The sequence below is a fragment of the Cricetulus griseus genome, chromosome X, assembly GCF_003668045.3.
Source record: "Cricetulus griseus strain 17A/GY chromosome X, alternate assembly CriGri-PICRH-1.0, whole genome shotgun sequence".
In the NCBI taxonomy this organism is placed as follows: domain Eukaryota; kingdom Metazoa; phylum Chordata; class Mammalia; order Rodentia; family Cricetidae; genus Cricetulus; species Cricetulus griseus.
Genome location: NC_048604.1, coordinates 30,064,718 through 30,082,776, shown reverse-complemented (window position 1 = coordinate 30,082,776; position 18,059 = coordinate 30,064,718). Strand labels below are relative to the sequence as shown.

The window sequence follows — 18,059 nt, the reverse complement described above, 5'->3', positions numbered from 1 at the left end:
GCTTTTCCAGGTTCTGCATTCCTTTGAACAAAATTGTAGAGACATCCAACACACTCCATTTAAAAAAGAACAGATTTCTCTGTATAGCTTTGGAGGCTGTCCTGGAACTCTGTAGACCAGGCTGGCCTTGAGCTCATAGAGATCTGCCTGCCTCTGCCTCCCAAGTGCTGGGATTAAAGGCGTGTCCTTATTTTTGAAGCATTTTTCTTTCATCTTTTCCAGATATCCCACTTGTGAATTAATTGAGGGTTCTTTTCTGGGCATTTTTTAACTCTTTAATAAGTCTAAAAATGAACCCAGCATATTTTGACCATATCCATCCCCTGTACCCCACCCATCCTTCAACTCCTCCTGGACATCCCTTGATATGTTTCCCTTCCAACTTTGAACCTCACCTCATTTTTTCTCTAATCCAGTGTCTGAAATAGTACTGCCTGTATGTGTGCAGATGTGGAGCCATCCACTGAGGCATGGGGAGCCTCCAAAGAAAAAATGATTCTTCCTCCTCTAGTAGTCAGTAGCCCCTCAGCTAAGGGTTGAAGCATTTTCCAATATCTGAATGGGTAAAGAATGACCTGAGTTCAATCCCTGCAATGCACCCATAACACACACACACACACACACACACACACACACACACACACACACACACACACAAAATGATGTTTAAAGGTGTGGCTTAGATTTTAAACGTTTCCAACAGAACAAAAGGATAAACAGCTGACGGAGGTGATGCCCACGTTTAACCCCAGCACTCAGGTGTCAGAGGCAGATGGATCTCTGTGATTTCTAGGCCAGGCTGGTCTACAGAGCGAGTTCCAGTACAGCCAACGCTGTTATACAGAGAAACCCTGTCTCTGATGGAAAAAAAAAAAAAGAACGGCTTAAAGGTGAAGCCAAATCATGAACCAGTTTTTGGTGCTAAGCATAGAACCTAGGGTCTCACAAACCCCAAACAAGTGCCCTACCCCTGAGCTATGTCCTCAGCTCAGCACAAACTGCATGATAAGAAAACTGATAAAACTCCACTAAGCGGTGGTGGTGCATGCCTTTAATCCCAGCACTCGGGAGGCAGAAGCAGGCAGATCTCTGTGAGTTCGAGACCAGCCTGGTCTACAAGAGCTAGTCCCAGGACAGCCTCCAAAGCCACAGAGAAACCCTATCTCGGAAAAAACAAAAACCCTCACTGGGCCAATGTGTGATATTAACCAAACTGGCCCCAGCAAGAGAGCTTCAGCAATGTGCTCCATTTTCTCTGCAGCGCTATTTGTGTTGTGCAATAAATGGCATTCATGCAACTTCTATTTTACTATTGAAAAAAGGACACAAGAGTGAAACAAAAAAATGAACTGAAGCTGTGAATGCAGCTAGTTGGTAGAGTGGTTGCCTAACATGCGATAAGCCCTGTGTTGGGTCATCCAAACTATATAAAGTTGGCATGGTGCACCTGGGAGGTGGTGGCAGGAGGATCAGAAGTTCAGAGTAACTTCCATTCCATAATTAGATCAAGAGCAGCCTGGGATTCTTGAGACTTTTTTTAAAGAAAAAAGAAGGAAAGGAAGGAAAGAACAAAAAAAAAACTGAATTGAAAGGGTGGTATGTAATTCAGTCTTAGATTGGTTGCTTTAATATGCAAGATCATAGGTTCAATTCCCAGTAACCAAGGAAAAAGAACTGATAATCCAGGTTCACTGTCACACACCTGTAATGCCCACTAGAGAGGCCCGGAAAGATGATTTTGAGATCAACGCCATTTGGACAATATAATGAGAAACCTCTCTCAAAACAATAAAAATGGAGTAGAGAATAGCATAGAATAAAAAGCCAAGCATGTTGGCACACCTATAATATCAGTTACTCAGGAGACCTGAAGTATGGGAATCATGAGTTCAAGGATAGCCTGGGCAACATGGATCTAGTCTTATAAACAATGAAATAAAATGATGGGAAAACTCTATCTACTTGGGCCCAATATTGTTTGTTCTAACAAGACCTATGCAGTAATCGAGAAATATCAAAATTCTTGGCCAATTAAGCTCCAGGTGGATGGGTTGTATGTGTTGAACTGTGACATCCTGTGTCCAGTCTGACACTACACTTAAGCCAACGACACAAGCTCCCTTTCCAAGGCAGTTCTTCCACCCAGAATGGCTGCAGAGCTTTCTCTCTAAAGAACTTGATTGGGCGATCTTTAAAGAAAGCCGGTCCTGTTTGTAGTTGTTCCAGAAGCCTCAGTTCCAAAGCTGTCGGTTTCTGCTTCCTCCCCTCTGGGATCCATTCTGGCTCCTCTGAGTTTTTCAGGGCCAAATATGGTTCCCTAGAAAGTTCTCCCAGTGGCAAAATGAAGGCCAAGGAAATGAAGAAAACTGCCTTAAGCTCACGGGCTCCCCAAAGTCCCAGAACCACCTTCATCCATTTGGATTTCTTCATACCCAGGAAGGGTTGAGGGGGGATAAGAGGGGAGGAGACTTGTTTTTAGTCATCCTGAACTTTTTCTGCTGCATAAGTCATGGTCCCAGCCTATCTGAATGAAGGTCCCTAAAAGTGGAACCACCTGGATTACTTAAAGTTGAATCTTAGAGGTAGAGCATTTACCTGACGTGCAGAACCCTGGGTTCCATTTGTACTCTGCAAAACAAAACAAAATGAAACAAACAAGACCCCCCATCCAAAATCTTTTCAGAAGATGGCAATATCCTCTTAAGTGCTTTTGTTGTCAGATCAGCAGATGGTTTAACTTTCTTCCATCATCCTGTAGTATTTGTACCTAAGCAGAGAGCACCATACACATGTGGAACACATGTATCTTTTCTCTTAAAAATTCTCTCTCTCTCTCTCTCTCTCTCTCTCTCTCTCTCTCTCTCTCTCTCTCTCTGTCTGTCTGTCTCTCTCTGTCTCTCTTCTCTCCCTCTGTCTCTCATGAGACTGTGTATACCTTACCTGCAGTTTACAGAGCTTTCAGCCAATGATCCCATTCATTTATTCTATTTAAGTCTTTCTGCACACTAAAGTACATAGTCCTTAAAAGGAAGTCTCTAAGGTACAATTGTTTGAGACAGTGCAGGTTACATTAACCTGAGATCACCAAAATATTTCAGAGATTTTCTGGAGGTCTGGCATAACAAGATTGCATTCTAAATCTGGGTTTGTCTTTAGATGATCATCTATTCCAGTCTGACAGATTTGAGGACTGCCCCCACTTGTCTGGTTTAGTCTACAAAGCATGCATGCTACTGTTTGGTGACATCATAGAATCCTAGCAACAATCAAACATAAAATATTCATTGAATCTTTCTGGGGCCATTCTGTATAAACAACATTGATTGTGGGTGGTTCTGCCTTTGAGAAACAAAGCCATATATGTGAGCAGATATATCGGAGTGTTCATCCCCTGTCATACATTCACTCAGCAACTTTTTCCATTTGCTCTCTGGCTTCTGATCTGTGCCCTTGGGGAAGTCCTTCTCTCCTTCTCTGGAGCCTAGAGTAAAGTGATTGGATATTCTCTCCCTATCCCTTTTTCTCTTTTTGTTTGTTTTTTTTTGTTTGTTTGTTTTTGTTTTTGTTTTTGTTTTGTCTGGAGTTTGCTCCCCTTGCCTCTCCACAGTTGGCCTCACCCATTTGGGTCTACAGAAGAGTCCTTCATGTGTCCCATCCCCTTCTTGAGCAGCGCACTCATTTGCCTCTATTCTCAGCTCCTTCTCCCACAGACAATCTCTGAGTGGCACACGCCCACTCTCCCCGACTGTCACCGCTGATAGCTTTTCACATCTCCCTTGAATGGGCTTTGTCTTCTAATCCTTAAGTTGCCTGTGATAACACAGTATGCATTTGCATTACCATCCTGATCCTCAAAGATTTCTGCTCCCTGAAACCACTCCAAGTAGAAGACACCCCCACAGCTCAGGAAACCATGTTAATATGTGTGTTAGAAATCTAGTTGTGATGCCTTCTATCCTCCAGTGGCTTCCTTCTTCAGAAGTAGCACTGTGTCTCGTCCCTACTCTCCAGTCTCTTAGCTGCGGGACTAAAGGGATATTCTGCTCGGCTAAGGAATAGAATTAATATGGAAATATATATGCACATAAACAAAACCATCTCAGTAGATTTTTAGGGAGGCCACTTCAACCAATGGCCATCCATTCAAAAAATTAATATCAACTACCAAAAAAGATTTAGGAAATTTGCAACATAGGAACTGTTGGGTTAACACTGCTCAGTGACTAGAAAGATATTAAAATTGCATTTCTGATCATTAAAACATGGCACCTAACCTTTCTCTTCACAGCTGCAGGTATCCAGGCCATCTTCCCTTCACAGATGAATGTATACGTTGACATATGACATTAGGGATAACATTCCCTCCATAGCTGTAAACCTTGCACTGTGATTTTAAGTGACAGTTTATCACTTTTAGTGATTATCCTTCTCTTCAAGTGCATTAATTAACTAGTTCAGGTATAAAACTTATTAATTTGTATTATTTTCTCTCCTCTTTTTGTTATAATATCTATACCACCTTATAAAAATTTAATTTGGCCCTTGTTAACAGAGAGGTACAGAAGCATCATTAAAATTTGCATGGCACCTAAAGCAGGGGTCTAAAAACTCACATCCCTAAGATGCAGCATGAGGCACAGAGTGGGAACTGATGTTAGAAGTCACTGCATTGTGGGTTCTATTTTCAAATATTTGAGGTGCATGCCAAAGAGTGCTATATGTGTACCAAATCCATTTAGTGAAGTTTATTTTGTTGTCCTTATATTCCTTGTGTGACTTTTGTTCATTTTGTACTTTTGCTTAGTGATAGGTATTTTTCTGCTGAAATGTATATAACGTTACCACCATCATCAACGTGGTACATTTTTTTTTAAATATCAGCAGTTCTCGATCATATTTCTCAAATAACTATTTGTCTGAAAGTGTGGTGGTTTGTTATTCCTGGTTACATTTTCCATATTTTCACAAAGACCTTTCAGATTTTCATGTTTATTAAGCAACCTGGCTCGGGTGTCAGTAATGATGAGGGATACATTTGAATTCATGATCCTCATTCATCTGCTGCTTGAGTACAAGTACAAGTGTAGAAGATATACTCCCAATGTGTCCTGTTTTCTCAACATAATTGAGGAAGGTTAATGTTAAACTGCTCAATAGAAGATAATAAAAGAAATATTAAATACCTCAAAAAAAACATGGCACCTATATATAGCTTGGCCTTTCTAGATCAACAGTGGTGCATACACACTGTGAACTTTTCAAAGGCAGTGCAGTGGGACCACATTTGGGATCATTTCATCCAAAGCTTATCTTGAGGAATATGATTGTCACCTGGTCCTTGGGGCTTGAGATGACACTAATGCAGGAAAGAACTGCCATTTAATGGATCAGTTTGAAGTCCAGAAGATCATCTAAAAAGCTGTCACATCTACATGTTTAAGAACTCCCTATGTTTTAATCTGTTTAAATGCAGCCACAAAGTATTCTGGGTAAACGTAACTCACAATGGATAAGATTGTAGGAGAACAGATAGTCTGGTTTGCTTTTTGCAGACATAAAGACAGTGAATTAGTGAACCATTTCAAACCACCAGTGCCCAAGGCGGGGAAGCAATCTCAAAGAACTAAACATTTGTCTTTGTTATAGGCTGAATTGCATCACCATCCTCAGATTCAGTATTGAAGCCATTAATCCCTAGTATGTTAGAATGTGACTGTGTTTGAAGATAAATCTTTAGAATATATTACATTAAAATAAAGCCATTAGTGTGGGACTTAATTTAATCTAACTGGTGCCCCTTTGTGAAGACAAGGGTCCATGTAAGTATACAGAGAATGAGAGAGAGAGAGAGAGAGAGAGAGAGAGAGAGAGAGAGAGAGAGAGAGAGAATATCCAAATCTGGTGGCATATTGATCTTGTACTTCTTTCAGAACCGTGAGAAAACGAATTTTGGTTGTTAAATCCACTCTGTCTATGGCATTTTGTTATGACAAAGCTAGCATAATAAAATATCCTTCCCTGAATCTGAAGCCTCTTTCAGAATTGGGGGAAGTCCCCACAGATGCATAATTGTGATGGCAGAGCCTCTCAGCAGCAGCAGCAGCAGCAGCAGCAGCAGCAGCAGCAGCAGCAGCAGCAGCAGCAGCAGCAGTGTCAAGATGAACTTTCTGGTACAACCCTGAGAGTAGTAATGATGTGGGCTCCCATGGGGAGAGCCCAGTGGTGGATGCTGCAGTAATGCCATGAAGGAACGGGGGCTCAGTTGTGTTTTCACCTTTCCGGCAAAAGGCTTCACAGAAACAGCTTCCTTGAGGAAGGGTTTATCCTGGCCCATAATTTCAGAGGTATCACTCCATCAGGCTGGGGAAGCCATGACCAAGCACTTCAGTTTGTATCAGGGTGAGTCAGGAGGCAAATAAATGAGAATGCTCCTCCCTTTTAGACCTTTACGCCATTCAGGCCCCCACCCTGTAGGTTAGTGCCACCACCCATATTCACAGTGAACTAACTTAATCCTTCATGGAAACCTTAAAAACATACATAGTGGTTCCTCAGTCTCCAAGGCGATTCTAAATAGAGGCAAGCTGACCATGAAGACAGTGAACACAGGCAGCTTTTGTAGTGGGTTGGTCATTTTTCTTGCATGAACTTGTCCAAGCTCCCCTCGGAACTCGGTGAGCTACTGAGAACCTTTAAATGGGCTCCTTTTCTCCCTAAATCCATTAGTGATGGGGTCTAGCCACTACTGCTTCGAGTCTACATCTGCATTTTGGCAGTGACCACATTAAAAATACAAGTCAGGGCATCCAGAACAGGAAGTCAGGGTTCCCAGCACTCAGGTTACTTTGAGCAGTGCTACACACAGTGCTGGCAACGGTGACAACTGAGTCAGGCTGATAGTTTTTTTTTTAATTTCTACTTCCCACCTTCCTTTTGTTCTCTTTTTTTCCTTCTCGGCTGATGTTTTGGTTAGGCCAAAGGTGACATGCTGTTTGGATTTACATGGGGCCCTTAGAACTGAGAAAGCAGTGATCCCTGCTTGGTATGAGCTCTGTTGGGAATGAAAGATGTTTCAAATTGTTCCCTCAACCCATCTTAGCCATCTTAGTCTCCAGCTTAGCCGCAAAGACTAGAAGACAATAATAACTCCACTTTATTTCTTTGTAAACTATGATTCTCCATTACTTGAAATGAAAAGGCAGCTCGGGACACAGTGGATGCCCCAGAATATACAGGAAGAATGTTTAGAGTAGGAAATGTGCACATAGGTACCAGGGAGAAGTGGAGAAATTGAAGAGGTGGACACTGACATGGTCAAGGGACTATCTTGAAGCTGAGTTTACACAATGAATACACTATTTCTATTTAGATGATATTTAATAGAGGAACAGAAATAGATGTCTGTTTTATAGCACTTGTTTGCCTTTTACCTGATAAAACACCTGCTGACCTCATGAAGTTGTGCTGGGGAAGGGGATGGGGAATTGAACCTAGGGCCTTCTGCGTGGTATGCAAGCATTTCAACCACTAAGTTATGTGCCTAACCATCTTTTTACTTCTTTTTGTTGTTTTGAGACAGGGACTCACTAAGTAGTCCAGAGTACCTTTGAGTGGATTTTGTAACCTAAGCAGGCCTTGAACTTGTGATTTTATCTTAACTTCCTGAACTGCTGGCATTACACATCTGTGCCATTAAACCTGTCAAGAAAGTTTTTTTTCTTACAGATTACTTCCAGAGACTTAGAGAAATAACAATGTCTATATATTCCCCCAAACAATTCCTCAATACTACCACCCCTGGGATTGTTTCCCAATCTTATCTCAGAAGAGATTTATGCTGTTCCTGGGTTACTAGCTTGGGGTCTTGCTTTCAGTTGCCTAGCAACCTCATTGCACAGATTTTTGAGTCCTCATCTCATGCACCTGGACTCCAGCTCATAGCTGATTTTTTGTATGCATGTATGTATGTAGGGATGCTTGTATTTTTTGTATTTTGGTTTTTGTTTGTTTGTTTTTAGGTAGGGTCTCCCCTGTAGCACAGGGCTGGGATTACAGGCATGCACTATGCCTAGCAGCTATTCTTGTTACAATGTGACTTCAGAACTGCCAAATTCCTGCTCTCCTCTGTATGTTCTGGCAAATGTTTTTGTTGACTTTTTTGTAGGCTATAGAATGTAGGCAGAACAATGATGATAGCACTTTAGTAATGACCCATACAAATAAGGAAGATTTACCAGTTTTTTTATTTTTCCTTTTGGAGAACTCAATTAGAATATTTGGCTGGAAGTGTAAAGAAACAAAACACACCCAAAACCCCAAAGAAATGCATTGACTTGGAAGTACAGGTTTTCAAGCACTCTCCAGAGTGAGAAAAAGGAACATTACACTTAAAATATAGCCAATTCCTTGTTGAATTTCTGGTTTAAGTCAGGTTTTTTTTATTTAACTTTTCATTGGGGTGGGTAAGGTCAGTAGAACAAGGGTTTCCATAGCAACCTAGCTGCCACACCTCTTGTAACCTATGAAATCATTAAGTTGAGAGGTGCAACTAGGTCAGAGAAGAGCTTGATGGGAGCTGGATGACCAATGGTTACATAATCAACATAAGTGAAGGTCACACAGCCCACTCCTCCAGGAAGAAGAAAGTGGAATGGGCAAAGGCCGGGGGCTATACCTTGTTGCCTTACCTCAGGAGGACCTTCACCTCAGTGATCCCAGGATGAGGGCCAGTGGGATGCTTCAAGAAGTCAAAAGACAAAACAGGAGACAACTGAAAGGAATATTTGAGCTAGAAAACTGGTATTACCCAGACCTGGTGATCCCTGCTGATCTGTTACCATGGCAAGAGGACACAGGCCTCTTTGTTGGAGAATGAGGGAATCCATTATTATTCTTTCAAAGCCAACTACACTATGGGAGTAAGTGAGGTATGAGAATAAAATAAACCTGCAGGTAAACCAAGAAAGGCATGGTAGCTGAGACAAATATCTCATGCTTATGTTGCATTCTAAATGTACAATGTCCCCACAGGCTGATGTGTTTGACCACCTGGTGTCAAGCTGGTGGTGATGTTTAGGGAGGCTCTAGGACCTCTGAGGCAGGGGGTATGGAGGATGGAGGTGGATTACCAAAGACGGGTCTTTGAGGTTTATAGCCAGGTCCCACTTTTGTCCAGGGTTCTCTGCTTCATGCTCTGTCAAGATGTGAACAAGCTGAGCCAAAAGCCCCAGTTTTACAAGATGTGGTGGAGCTCGCCTTTCATCCCAGCACATGGGAGGCAGAGGCAGGTGGATCTCTGTGAGTCTGAGGCCAGCCTAGTGTACAGAGTGAGTGCCAGGACAGACAGGGCTACATAGTGAGACCTCAAGTCAACAAACTAAAACAAAAACAAATCCTCTTTTCATGGAACCACCTCAGCTGCTTCCTGGCCTTGATGGACTGATATCCCTAACTCTGTGGTCCAAAAGAAATCCTCCTTCCCTTAAGTTGTTTGTGTTGGGTATTCTGCCTCAGTGATGAGTGAACTGAAGGTTTAACCACATTAAGAGACGAAACGCCTGTAATCAGAAGATACTTGCCTTCAGGTCTTCATTCTTCTCATCATGTAACCTACTGCAGCAACTAGAAACTCTCATTATGCCTACAAGTAGAAAAATTGGTGGCTTTACTTTGACAACACCTCTGCAAACCAAATGTAAATAGATGAATCATCCCAGTTCCACCCACTATGGGAATTTCAGAGCACAATATGAAGCAACGATTTTATTTTGTACCTTCTGAGGAGAACAGGCTTTGACTTAGTAAACTTTGTTTCCAGCATGGACCATACAGTAGAAGAGAGACAGAGATATGTTCTATTTCTTCGGCTTAACACCAGCCCTATCACATAAATATGCAAATGCTACGAGGCAGGTCTAGGATGATGCCCAATTCTTGGATACTGGAAATGGTGTATTTGGTTAACTCCTTGGTGCCTTAGAACCCATCCCTTTCCTCCACTTTCTCCAAACAGCACACTTAAGTACCTCACTTACTACCTTTGATCACATATGTGAAAGGGAGGTAGGAGTGATGACTGAAGACTATCTAAGTTTAGGAGACTGGTGAGGAAAGGAGTCAGTTGGGGACAGTAACCAAGCTGCAGTGCTCATTCATTGGCTCTAATACTAAAGTTCAGAGTGATTCTGACTTGCTGGGTGACCTTCAGTGCTCCATGAGTCACAGCTTCAGCTGAGTCACAGGCGGTAGAAGAGTCTGCTCATGGGACTCCTTCCCATTTTTTTCCTGGTTAATTGAGGAAGGAACTAGATTTCTATTATTATCATTGCCTTGTATGGATTTAGAGTCATGGATTTGCCATTTACCATATGCAGATTGCTTCTGTCTAAGTCTTAATTTCCTCATCTACAAATGAGATAAAATAATACCTCATAGCATATCATAACACCATTGTGGCATTTGAATGGAATAAGCCATAGAAAAATTTTCTGTGCACTGGAAGATGGTTCATTGGGCAAGCACTTGCTTGTGTAAGTGTAATGATCTGAGTTCAGATCTCCATCACCTGCACAAATGCCAGGTGGATGTGGTATCCCACCTGTCAATCAAGTGCTCAGTAGGCAGAGACTAGACATCCCTGGGACAAGATTCCTAGTGAGGCCATCCAATTCAGTGAGCTCTGAGTCAAAGTAAGAGAACCTGACTCAATATATAAAGTGGAGAACAATTGGGAACGACATGAAACATCAGCCTTTGGCACACACACACACACACACACACACACACACACACACACACACACACACACACACTAACATACTTTTACACATACTCATAATGTGTACCCACATGGATGAATATGCGTATGTTCTACGCACAAGTGCAAAGAGAAGAATATCTGAGTCACTATCATGTAGTAAAGACTCAAAGAATATGATTTATTACTAAATTATTCCAGAAATTTAATTGGTTGGTGAAATCTCAACATCTGAAATAATTGCTATATGGAAATCAGTGGAAGATTATCCTCCATTATCAATTACTAACTTAGACTCTGGGTCTTAAAAATTCATTTACCAGGAGTTTGGTTAACGAGGATCTTTATTCCCGGACCTCATCACTCTACAAGAAGAGGCAGATCCTGAGCTAATTTCGGAATTCCCAAAGGTAAAGGCCAGGGACTCAGGCCCCGTGGAAGCACATGTATCACACAGGCTCTTCAGAAGACAGTAGATGGGCTGGTGGGGGGTAGAACATAGATGATGAGTACATGAACTTTTCTGCTTTCTGGGCTTCTGCTAGGGGCTGGAGGTATTGCTTCCTGTATTACTGCTAATGGAATGACTTGTTTCACCCACATAAAAAGATGAAGTTGCTTGTCACTGCCAGTAGAGCCTGACCTTTGGACACTGGATGTGTCATGGGTGCCTGACATTCTTGATCCTGTAGCTCTCAATGTGAAGACTACTTCACTATCTTCTTTTACTCTAGAAACAGCACATTCATCAAGATTTCTCTACTGCTTTATGTTTAATTTCTTTCTTTTTCCTCCCAAGAAAGCAAAGTCTGTAGTGAGAGTCTACGTCATGTTCCAAAGCTTCCCACAACAGATTCAGACACCTGCCTTCAGTACAAGGTGTGCTTTCAATATCTCTGCAAGTTGATAAGGGCTGCTTTGCCACATACAGTTGTTCCTTTCCAGATTGTAGTTATAGGAAATGGGAAGGCTGCCAGACTCCAGAGCATGCGCATCACACACACACACACACACACACACACAGAGAGAGAGAGAGAGAGAGAGAGAGAGAGAGAGAGAGAGAGACAGAGAGACAGAGAGAGAGAGAGAGAGAATCAAAGCTTTGATAGTGGTTTGTATGCACAAAGCCAAAGACAAGATCAGTGCAAATGCCATAATTGTTCCAGACACACTGAGCAAAGAACCATCGAGGGTGTGCAGAGTGGAGGCTGGTAAACACCATCAAGGGTAGGGTGAGGGTTCAGTGGGCCTCTTACAGATCACTGATGACATCTTCAGGCCTGTGCCATCTTTTCCCACAGGTTTTGCTGAACTTCTGCTGTGCTGCACGCCAACAACAGGTTACAGACATGGGGCAGGGTGAGCTGCACTGCAGGTTCAAGGTCTGTGTGTCAGATCACCTAAGTCATTGAGTTTGTGAAATCCAATGAGCACATTTGTTTCCTCGCCTTAAAAGTGGACTTTTCCACAATAAGGGATTTACAGAATTGTTTAGGGTGCTAATTAAACTTGGAAGGGCTCTTAGAAACTCCGCAGTGCAATGTTTTCATTTTACAAACAGGAATAAACTGAGAGATTCTGTTATTTAGCCAAGGCCAATGATGTCCATTTAGTACCCCAAACCAAAACTAGAATCTAAGAATCCTGACACTGATTTCCTTGCATCTACAAGGATAGTATGCTACTTTCCGCTGTAATGACATGTGTTTTATCTTAAATAATGACAGTTAATACTTAGTGGTCACTTCCTCTATACCAAACAATTAAACACATTGCTGTACCTGGTCCACAAGACAAAGCTAAGTGTCTCCATGTAGACATGAAGAGGTGGAAGCTTCGAGAGGTCAAGTAACTGAACCAAGGTCGTACATTGTGCCAGAGAACTCATTCAGATTTAATTGATCTAACTAATTTGATCCAAGAAGAAGACTGTTTAGACTAAGGGAGATATTTATATACAGTGAGTGTACAAAGCGGAACGTCAGAGTGTACATTTGTTTATTTTTGTCCCGACAAGATAATTGCATTAGCACTTACATGTCTATTTCTGGGAGACTCTTCCAGTTTCTGAATGCTCTCATCGATATTCGCCACTATGTTTAGGAGCAGCAGTGAATGTGTATAGGTTGGAATAAAGAGTGGCTTTATAGGGACTGGAGACTAAAATAGTAATAGATAAAAAACCCCCGGTCTCATAGAAGTTCAGAGCAGGGTGGGAGTTTAGGAATGGGAAAAACACATTTAGGAATCATACCCCACATACTCTTCACATCAGAGTTAGCAGGTCTTCACACACTGTGACTGACTGTTTCTCAGCAAAGGACAGTGTATCTCTGAAGTCACTGCAGTTGGCTGCTTGGCAATATTTTCTGTCAGGGGAGCTGAGACTGCAGTAAAATGGGACCATTTCAAGCACTGTTTTGAGGAAACACTCTTGAGTGGCTCTAGTGGTCTCTGATTATCTAACAACCCTAATTATTTGTAATGAAAGACAAGTTATGCTCTGAAATGCTGTTAGCACAGAGGAAACATCTTTGACCTAAATTTTATATTTAATTCTACTCTTCTTTCTCCATGAAGCTTTCCCGGTCTCACCTGGTCAGCAGGGAGCTCTTCCTGTGAGAATGCCTCCTGCATTTAGGAGGGCAGGTGGCCTTTCAAAGGACGTGGACATTAGTGCTTCTACTGGGTTGCGTTCTTGCTATATTTGTCAGTGATCTCTCTATCAGGCCGTTCACTTCTTGAGAATAAGGCTTCTGCACTCAAATGAGTATTCCAAAATACAGCTGAGAACGGCCTGAGGGAGGATGTCATAAAATCCACGTACTTATTAAGCATTTAAGAAACTGCCAGAAGGGGTGACAAAACAGCTAAGTGGGTACAGGGGATTGCTGCCAAGACTGACCACTGGAGCTTGATCCCTGGCATTCATACAGTGGAAAGAAAGAACCAACTCTGTAGATCGTCCTATGGTCTCCACACATGCATTGTAGCGTGCCCCCACATGCATTTACACAAATAAATAAATAAATAAATGTTAAACATAGAAGGAGAAAAAAGAAGTAAGGAATCAACCAGAAGGGAGTTCCTTTCATGCCCATCAGCTGTGCTTTTTTTTTCCTTGCAGGCACTAAGACCATAAGTAAATTACACTGAGATCCATATTTAACCAGACTACAATCTGGACCTTTTTTCCCTGGGCCCTTTGCCATAATCACAGAGAAAACCCAGCCTTGGATGAATGTCTGTTGGGAGGTGGAAAGACGTGTCCCAAGTGTTGGTGTGGGAACAGCAGTGGAGGATAGCTGAGTCATCTCCCTCACTGGAGGGTGACCAGGAAAATAGGAAATTACTATGCACAGTGGATTGTGGGATTGTGCTTTGCTGGCAGCTGGTGAGTGGCAGAGCTGGAATAAGAACCCAGGCAGCTGGCTCTACAAACTGTGTTCTCAACTCCCAGGCTAGACAATCTCGCAGGAGAGTGCAAGGACTCTCTGTCTCTGTCTGTCTGACTTTGTTTCATTCCCAGTTCCTGACAGACAATAACTGTTTAAAAAAGAAACTTGTGCAAAGAAGTCCTTCCTCTGTCCCTACAGTGCCCTGTGATTTCCTCTACCATTTTAGATGCTGTTACTTCTGGGAAATTTTCAAAGGAACCTGTGCAAGAGGGTTGCCTCTGGACACACCAGTCATTTGGTGACACTGTCACCACACACGTGTATTTCATCAAAATGAGTTTCTTGCTTATTGCAGTGAGGGAGCACAAACAGCACAAACTGCGAGCCAGCTCAGTCCCAGGATATTGTGAGATTTGGACTTTGGTTAAGTGCTTTGGAGGAAGGGAGCTCTGATTTGCCCTGGATTGGGTGTGTCAGGAGGCACAGCCATTCTTCAATGCAGTATCTTGATAAAATCTTATCCAGAGAGAGGACAGACTGGAGTGGTGCTAAAGGTCCAGTTGGACAAGAAGCAGCAGACACTCACGGTAACTGGGGGAGGGACTTTCATCGCTGCTGTGGTTTGGGCTGTGTTCACAGTCTATCTGGATTCAGACATTACAGAGTGGTCTTGCTTTTGTCTGGATCCATCATAGTCACAGAGCTGCCTTGTCTGGTGCTGGCATCCTGTGTCATTATGTTCAGCAGAACACCAAGACCTACTTTAGTGTTGCAACCATTGCCAGACCAGCTCCTAGCAACCCCATGGCCTAGCTGATAGCTCTACTTCCACTCCCGAATGGTAAAAATAAAAATGTTCTTCTCTTACTCAGATCAGCTTTTTCCCAGAAGGTCATATGCAGGGGACATTCTTAACTGTGCTGTTTGAGTAGATTCCTGGTTGCTATCACTACATAGGTATGCCTACCTCCAAACCTTTGTTCTCTTATCCTGACCAAACTGATGTATCACCGTCTACCCAGCCTCTGGAGTATTTCTGAGCTAACACCCTATCCTAGTTCACATAAGGGTTCATTTCAGCTTACAGATTAGAGCCCACCATCAAGAGAAGCCTGAATGGAAGGTCACAGAAGGAACGTGGGAGCAGGAACTGAAGCAGAGACCATGGAGGAACACTGCTTACTAGCTTGCTCCCCAACTCATGTTCAGCTACCTGTCTTAGGGTGATGTATATGCAACCTTGTTTAACTCCCAGAAGGCTTTGTAGGTCAGTGGTGTGGTGAGGCATATATTGTTAAGTAATATGAAATGGCCCTTTAAATATGAATTACTCCAGAGCATGGGCCAGTGGGCTGTTGTGCAAAGGGAGTTGTTTGATTGCTGGCCAAGGGCTTCCTGAGCTAGACTTGACAGCCATTTGCTTTAGCTAGAGTCATGTGCATTCCCTCTTCAATAGTCCATTCAAGGGAATCTGGAACCACTTCTGGCCAGGCCTGGGGATACACACCTGCTCTTCCGCACCAGGGAGACTAAGGCAGAAAGACGATGAGTTTGAGGAAAACCTGAGTTAGTTAATAAGCCTTCAAAAATTAAAAAGATAAGTTGTGATGGCACAAGCTTTGAATACTGGCATTGAGGAAGCAGAAGCAGAAGCAGGCAGATCTCTGCGAGTTTAAGGCCATCCTGGTCTGTACAGAGAGCAGCAGGCAAGCTAGGGAGATCCTGTCTCAAAATGAAAATGAATATTCAAATAAACTAATAAAATAAAGACAGCTCCTTCTGCTAATCTCTGGAAAAGAGAGAAGGAAAATCTAATCTCTCTCTCTCTCTCTCTCTCTCTCTCTCTCTCTCTCTCTCTCTCTCTCTCTCTCCCTGTCTGTCTGTCTGTCTGTCCTGAATTGTGTTCTCATTTCTGTGATCTGAGATTGCTTTTAGCTATAGCCTTGCCTTGTTCTTTCCCATCCTTTCTCTGCCTGCTTGTTTGTCTTGCATGGATCTGAGAGGCACCAGTGCAACAAGAGTTTGTGAAGAATTAGCAGGCTGGTTGGCCCCTAGACACTGCAAGCTGATGGAGGCTCTGGAAAACTCACTTTCCTAGTTCTTTGTACTGCTTCTTTTATAACGTCCCCCTCTGCTCCACTCTGAGGCCCCTGAGTGATGCGCAGCATAAGGCCACGTGTCAGTGCATGGGGGTCTTCCCTCAGAATGTTACTTGAGCACAGTTCCCTTTATAGAACACCTTTCTGAAAATAGGTACTCCTGTGACGATGTTGGCTTGAAGGAAGCAGCTTCCATCTCAGTGTGGATTAGAGTAGAATGTTGTGAGACCATAAGAAGACACCACATACCAAATCAGGTTAGTAAAATGTGCTGCGTAATTTTTCTCAACACCCTCCCAGCAAGTGCTACCCTTGTTCTCGTTTTACATGTAAGAAAACAGGCGGTATGGTTACCAGGAAGAGAGGAGGAAGAAAGGGTGGAATGGTAAAGATACGAGGGGAAAGGTCAGGAAGTGCTGAGCAGGAAGTAAGAGAACCTGGTGGAGCTTGGTGGAGGTAGGTTAGGACGTGGGGAAAACTTTTTAATTTTTTTTATAAAGTTTATTTAAATTAGAAACAATCTTATTTCACATGTCAATCCCAGTTCCCTCTCCCTCCCATCCTTCCATGCCCCCACCAACCTCCCATCCCCCCCCACTCCTCAGGGAGGGCGAGGCCTTCCATGACAGATCATCAAAATCCACCAGGTCATTTGGGGCAGGACCTAGGCCCTCCCCTGTGTATCTAGGCTGAGAGAGTATCCCTCCATAGGGAATGGGCTCCCAAAGTCCATTCATGCACTAGGGATAAATACTGGTTATAGTACCAGAGGCCCCATAGACTGCCCAGGCCTCCTAACTGACACCCACGTTCAAGGGGCCTGGTTTGGTCCTATGTTGAGTCCCCAGCTGTCAGACTGGGACACATGAGGTCCCACTTGCTCAGGTCAGCTGTTTCTGCAGGTTTTGAGGTGGGGAAAACTTTAAAACACATGTACAAATTTTCTTAGCGACGTAGAACAAGAAAAACAAACATTCCTGGAACCCAGGTCCCTGTCTTGAAATGGGATGATCTGGTCAGAACAGTCAAGAAAAACCACACACACACACACACACACACACACACACACAGTCAAGAAAAACCACACACACACACACACACACACACACACACACACACACACACACACACACGGTTTCATTTTTCTTCACTGTTTAGACAGCCAGACAGCTATTCTGATAGAGGCCATAGTGCTCCATCTAGTGGCAATATTTAGAAAGTGCACTAAGAGTACCACAGCCTCTACTGAATGGGAACCTTGAAATAGAGTGATGTTATTTTTTAAAAGACATTGAAGTCCTGGTGTGCTGCCACATTAAAAAATTGTTGATTAATCTTGTATTATACTTACGACATGGAGGCTCTTGTGATGCCAGAACTAATGCAGTGTCCCTTGACAAACCAGTAATTTCAGCTGCCCTTACTTTTCCATTCTTTGCTCAGGAGGGCTGTTCTTGGTCTCAGGCATCACTCCATATTTGTATTGTAGGCGTTTGGGACACAGTGCAACACAATGTGAACAAGGTCTCCATTCTAACAGAGCTTCCTGTGAGAAATAAAGAAAAGTCAAAGTCATCCTTTGCAAAAATATTAAAGAAGCCTCACAGTTTATATGGAAACACAATTACCCAGAGGCCATCATAAGGAAAACAGAACATCATCACACTTGATTTCAAGTTATACTACAGGGCCACAGTAACAAAACAACGTGGTACTGACACAAAATCAGATAATGGGACAGAGCAGAGGACCACACAACTCTAGCCATTTGCTTTTTGATGAAGATGTAAGAAGTATATGTGGGCT

General features: G+C 42.8%; 1 protein-coding gene across 1 annotated transcript in view; it reads left to right on the top strand.

Moving 5' to 3' along the window:
* The window catches only part of Lonrf3 (LON peptidase N-terminal domain and ring finger 3), a 50,441-nt gene extending 42,200 nt beyond the window's left edge, over positions 1-8,241 (top strand). The window contains exon 12 of the mRNA XM_035449836.1: positions 6,031-8,241. Coding sequence (XP_035305727.1) covers positions 6,031-6,069 — 39 coding nt within the window. The 3' untranslated portion in view covers positions 6,070-8,241. The remainder of the gene's footprint in view (positions 1-6,030) is intronic.
* Positions 8,242-18,059: the final 9,818 nt, after the last annotated feature.